Source organism: Mercenaria mercenaria, chromosome 19 (genome assembly GCF_021730395.1).
Source record: "Mercenaria mercenaria strain notata chromosome 19, MADL_Memer_1, whole genome shotgun sequence".
NCBI classification, from domain to species: Eukaryota; Metazoa; Mollusca; class Bivalvia; order Venerida; family Veneridae; genus Mercenaria; species Mercenaria mercenaria.
Window position 1 is genome coordinate 32612569 of NC_069379.1, and position 5664 is coordinate 32618232.

Here is a 5664-nt window from a genome sequence, read left to right on the forward strand (position 1 = left end):
CTGCACCACTCTTTAATTATGTCATCTGGTAAAAAAGCTCGTCCCACTCTAACTTGCGTTATAATGATTGCATCAGAACTTTACTTCTCACTGTGACGGGGTTCAATAATCCAAACGGATCGAATATGGATGATGATTCATTCAAGATCTCTCTTTTCGCCAGTAAGTGGTCATTCTGCATAGATTACGAACGTTGCGTTATATACAAGACATATGTTTCAGGATTCCAACGCATACCTAGTGCTTTGATTTCTTTGTCTTTGTCATCTATTCCGCCGGCTTTGAATTTGGTACGTAATGCTTCACTATTAGAACTCCACGATCGTAGGTTGAAAGACGCTTGCTTGAATATTTCTCGGCTGCTTTCGAAGAAATCTTGTAACTTCTGCTCATCTTGGACGCTGGTAAGTATATTATCTACGTATAAGCCACTCTTGATAAGATCGGTAAGTTCGCATTGGTGTCTCTCTAGGTACTTTAGAATCATCACATTCAGTATAAATGGAGAGCAAGTTGCTCCGAAAAGAATGGACTTGAATCTATATGTCTTTAGAGTGCTGGCTGGATCGTCTGGGTCTGTCAACCAGTAAAATCTTGTGACGTCACGGTCGTCTGCGTGTAGTCCAACATTCAAAAACGCTTTCTCTATATCTGTGCAAATGGCGTATTTGTTATATCTGAATCTAATTAAAATTGTAGTAAGATCAGTGAGGTGAGGAGTGGTGATCATCAAGCAGTCGTTCAGGCTCGGAAATTCACGTCCGGATCTGCAGCTAAAATCATAGACGATGCGAATCGGAGTTTTTGCCGAGTCCTTTTTACATGGTGGTGAGGAATGTAATGTAACTTTCTTGTCGTGCATATCTGGTCGGCTGGTACCTCTTCTATAAATCTTCGTTGTTCTTGCTCTCTGATTATCTCCCCATACGTTTGTAGTAGTTTAGGTTCTTTCCTCAGTCGGTTGATTACATTTTCAGTTCTGCGCCGGCTGATCAATTCATTGGTCGGTAATGTATCGTGTTCTTCTCTCCAAGGTAACTTTGCTATGTATTTACCGTCGTTGTAGGTAATGTTCGTATCTTGGTAATGTGTCAAGTACTGTTCATATTCCTGTTTCTTGGTGACTGGTTCGACTCCCATGGATTCGATTTTCCAAAACTTTTCTAAGTCAACCTCTTCCTTGCTATGCAGCGTAAACACATTCATCATGGATACGGGTATCGGCGTAATGTTTCTAAATGTTGGTACATTGAGAGGTCCTGACAAAAGATAGCCGAGTTTTGACTGTATGGCTGTAGGTCCGTTGCCACGAATAACCTCGTCTTGCACTATAGTCCAATAAAAATCTGCACCAACTAAAATCTCTATGTTAAAGTCATCACTTGTATGCACAGGATGTGCTAGTTTTAGTCCCTTTAAGTATGACAGTTCTCTAACTTGGTTTGTGTACGTTGCTAACGGCACGGAAATCTCGGGCACGATTAACACTTTAACAGGTATATCTTCATGGGCCAACTCTAAATAGATAACTGCTGTATCAAGATGTCGGAGTCGTCGTTCTTTGTCGCCAAATCCTGAGAGTGATAATGTTTCTTTTCCAGTCGGTTTTATTTCAAGCTTTCTAGCCATGCTTTCCGTAATAAAAGAACTCTGGGAACCTTCGTCGAAGAGTATATTGGCGGGAAATGATATGCTGGTAGACTTCACTGTCGAAACGGCTGTTTTCAACAAAACTGTTCCAGTAGAAATCGTCTGCGTAGAGTGCGAAACTACTGAATCAGTTTCCTTTGCGTTGCATTGTTGGTTGGTAGGTGTTTCAGTCGATGTAGACTCACTTCCGGTACAAATACTTGTATGGTGTCGTTTGGAGCACTTCTTACATTTGAATCTGGATCTGCAGTCTGACAGTTTATGAGCACCGAGGCAGTTCAAACACAACTTATTCTTTTTCACTATGTTCATTCTCTCTTTATAATCTGTAACTTTTTTGCATTCTAAGCTTGAATGATGTCCTTTACAATATACACATTTCTTCTCTGTATAACTCGTTGGTTTTCGCTGTGTAGTGGAATTGCTTTTCTCCGTTTTGTGGGAATCGGACTTCGTGAGAAATGTGGAGGTCGTGTCTGGGACGTCATATCGTTTTACGTACGGGGCTCCGGCATCCAGAATAGTAATCTCGGATAGTAAACTACTCAAAAGTTCGGGTAAGCGCCATGACTGTGACCCGTGCGCACGTGTCATATTCTGTCTGACGTCGGAAGGTAGTTTCTGCAACATCACTGGAGTAAGCAGGGAACCATACGTGGATTCTGATTGGTTTAACGATTCTAGCGCTCTGATGTAGGTTTCTGTTGTGTCGTAGAATCTGCGTAAACTCGAAACTGTGTGCGTAGGTGCGGGTACTTCTAGTAAAGCCGTCATGTATGATTGTATAATAATATCTTTCTGTCCATAACGTTTATGAGAAACTGCTTTCTCGTAATTAGAATTAGTGAGCGAGAAACCAGCTATCATCTGTAATGCCTCATTTCTAAGAGAAGTCTTCAGGTAAGTAAACTTCTGTACTCCGCTCAGCGATACATTATTGTGAATTGCACATTCGTACGAGTCCCAAAAGGACTGCCATTCTAAAATATCACCATCAAACTTAGGAAGCTCGAGTTTAGGTAATCTGTGATATACTGAGCCGTAACTCGGGTTTGCCGTGGGTGCATGTCCTTGTATGCTGTAAGAATAGTTATTTTCGCGCTGTGTTCTGTTTTCTGTGACTTCTGGGATCAGAATAGGAAAAACTTGTGAATTTGCATTGAGATTAGAAAATTTGACTTGCCTGAATATGCTCACTCGTTGAATTCTATTTCTCAACTCGTACACATAATCTTCTTGGTCCAGAATTTCATGTTCAGTCTCCTCTGCATTCTCTTCCGGGATAGAGTTCACAATTTGTTCGTGTATGTCCGTTATAATTTGGAGTTTGCCTTTCAGGGTATCCTCAATGGTTTCGAGCTCGTCAAAATTCGTTCCCTCTGAATCAGTAGTTTCAAATTTGGTAAAAACTCGCGTCACTGCTCCTTTCTGCCCTTTAAGCACTGCCCGTAATCGTGTCGCCATTGTCACGGCACAAAAATGTCGTTTAGACACTAGTGGAATTTAAATACAAGACGTTGTGTGGTTTCTTACAGTTTACTTCTGTTGCTTTCGTTTGACTGCGGAAGTACATATATAAACAAGTGACGTCAAGGACGTCATACATAATAATATGATAAACCGCGCCACGTAAACGTGACGCCAAGATTAGCGCGTCAACATGATAACATGTATACTTACATGACACAGACAGGAAGAATTAAGGACAGTCAAGGTTTTATTTATCTGCCTATGATTATATAATATAGGGGAAAAATAAAAAACAACAGGTTTATTTTTTAATTTCAAAAACCATTTTCTGAGTTCAAATAATTCACGGTTATAATCTGTATATAGTAATTACATTTGTTAAAGAAGCACGGCCAACTAAGTAATAATTATATCTTAGAATGCTAACCGAACCGTCGCAGTTATAAAATTTCAGACTTTGTGCAGCCTGTTTTATTTCCAGCTCAAAAGTTAGAAGACACAAACACCCACGCACGCACGCACACATACACAATCATCCTAAGCTGCTTAAAAGTGGTGTATCCGTCGGGAGAATGAACACACTGAACGTACATTCGCATCGTGAGTACACTGTAAACCCAGGTAACTCAAACCTTTAGTCAGTATTTTATACACTGAAGACGTACCGTGCATACGTCCAAAGGATGCGAAAATAATGTTTGCGGTCGGAGAACTTTTATCAGCAGACAGAAAGCCTCGATTAGGTCTTTGTTGCAACTGTATGCATCTTCTATCCCACTCTGTAAGGATTTGTTACAGACATTGTTATTACTGTCCTGTTTGGGAAAATGTTTTATATGTTCTGCTGTACATTTTTACAACGTTTGGTACACATTAAGGTGTGCAAAACAAGGTTTAGTGGTCTCATTGAAAATAAGGTTAGCCTGTATCAGTTAAATTTACATAGACCTACGTTATGCAATAAAACCCTGCATAGCTCATCACAGTGTTCGTTGTACACAATATAAAATACTTAAATACATAAGATGGCCCTGTTGATCAGCTGGGACACATGTTCACATTTATGCAAACACTGAAGAAAGTACGATCCTGAAGGATACCTAAACGCTGCTTTTTCTGGAAGATAAAGTGTAAAGCAAAGTCATATAGAGTTCAGATGCAGACCTAAAGGCTGATTTTTCTGGGAAAAAAATATTGCAGTTAATGTAGTGTTCAGACTGATTTTCCTGGAAAAATATGGCAGTTAATGTAGCGTTCAGGCTGATTTTCCTCTAGCCCACTCTGTAAGGATTTGTTACAGACATTGTTATTACTGGCCTGTTTTGGGAAAATGTTTTATATGTTCTGCTGTACATTTTTACAACGTTTGGTACACATTAAGGTGTGCGAAACAAGGTTTAGTGGTCTCATTGGAAATAAGGTTAGCCTGTATCAGTTAAATTTACATAGACCTACGTTATACAATAAAACCCTGCATAGCTCATCACAGTGTACGTTGTACACAATGTAAAATACTTAAATACATAAGATTAGCTGTTTTTACATTGAAAGCCTATTAATCTTGTATTTTCCGTAATTTCATGCCAAAGTCAAATATCAATAATCTTGAACGTTTTCTTCCCCTTTTTAGTAAACATATTTACTATATACCTTGATAATTAAAAATAAGGACAAATTTGTAAGCTTGTCATGCCAATAACCTGAAGCGTGGACCACGCACTGTCAATATAAATTTTGTCGTGTGAAGAACTGCTAAGACCATTGCCGTTTATGTACACTTTGTGGCATTGACTTATTTACGTGGCAATATCTGCGTTAAGATTGACAGGCTTTTCCTTCATATTTAAGATATGAAGCAAATTCTAGTAATACAGCTTGTTTCTGAATTTCCTGTGACCTGTGAAGGAAATATACAAAGGAAAATCTTAATGATTTTGAACAGTCTTCTCTGGCTGTATTTGGGGTGTTCTATGCTTCTGGGAAATCAACCCTTACCTTGCTTGGAAGCATCTGTATATTATGCTTCGTGTGTCATAAAGGGAAGGAACAAAGTGGAATATGATGTGTACCTAAAACAATTCTCATTTAGGTTTAGGTGTGTTCTCCCGTTTCTGTGTTACGATAGGTCCTCTCGCAGTAAACTCTCGAGTATATTTGCGTTATTTCGGAACAACATAATCAAGGAGACCTTTAAACGGACACCTATTTCGTAACAGGTCGCTTGCTGTTGTTGCTTGTTTCTGTTACTTTAATTGTTCATTTCGTTTAAAACAGCTTCGGTAGCCTAGTGATAGAGCGCCCGCTTTGAGTGCGGAAGGTTGTGAGTTCAATCCCCGGCCGCGTCATACCAAAGACGTTAAAATGGTACTAGCAGCTTCCTCGTTTGGTGCCCAGCATTAAGAGGATGGTGGTGGGGCTTGTCAGCCCGGTGTCAGTATGTGACTTGGTGGGGTATCATGTCATGTGTCTACAGCTTGATCCTTCTGTGAGGCAGTACTATAAATTTTGGCATTTTGCTCGTTGTTTATTGGACTTAATAACAAA

General features: G+C 39.6%; 1 protein-coding gene across 1 annotated transcript; it reads right to left on the bottom strand.

The window, feature by feature from the left end:
- Positions 1 to 741: 741 nt before the first annotated feature.
- On the bottom strand, positions 742 to 3114 carry LOC128551020 (uncharacterized). The gene has a single exon (XM_053531282.1). It carries the CDS (start codon positions 3112 to 3114, stop codon positions 742 to 744), a length of 2373 nt encoding a protein of 790 aa, XP_053387257.1.
- Positions 3115 to 5664: the final 2550 nt, after the last annotated feature.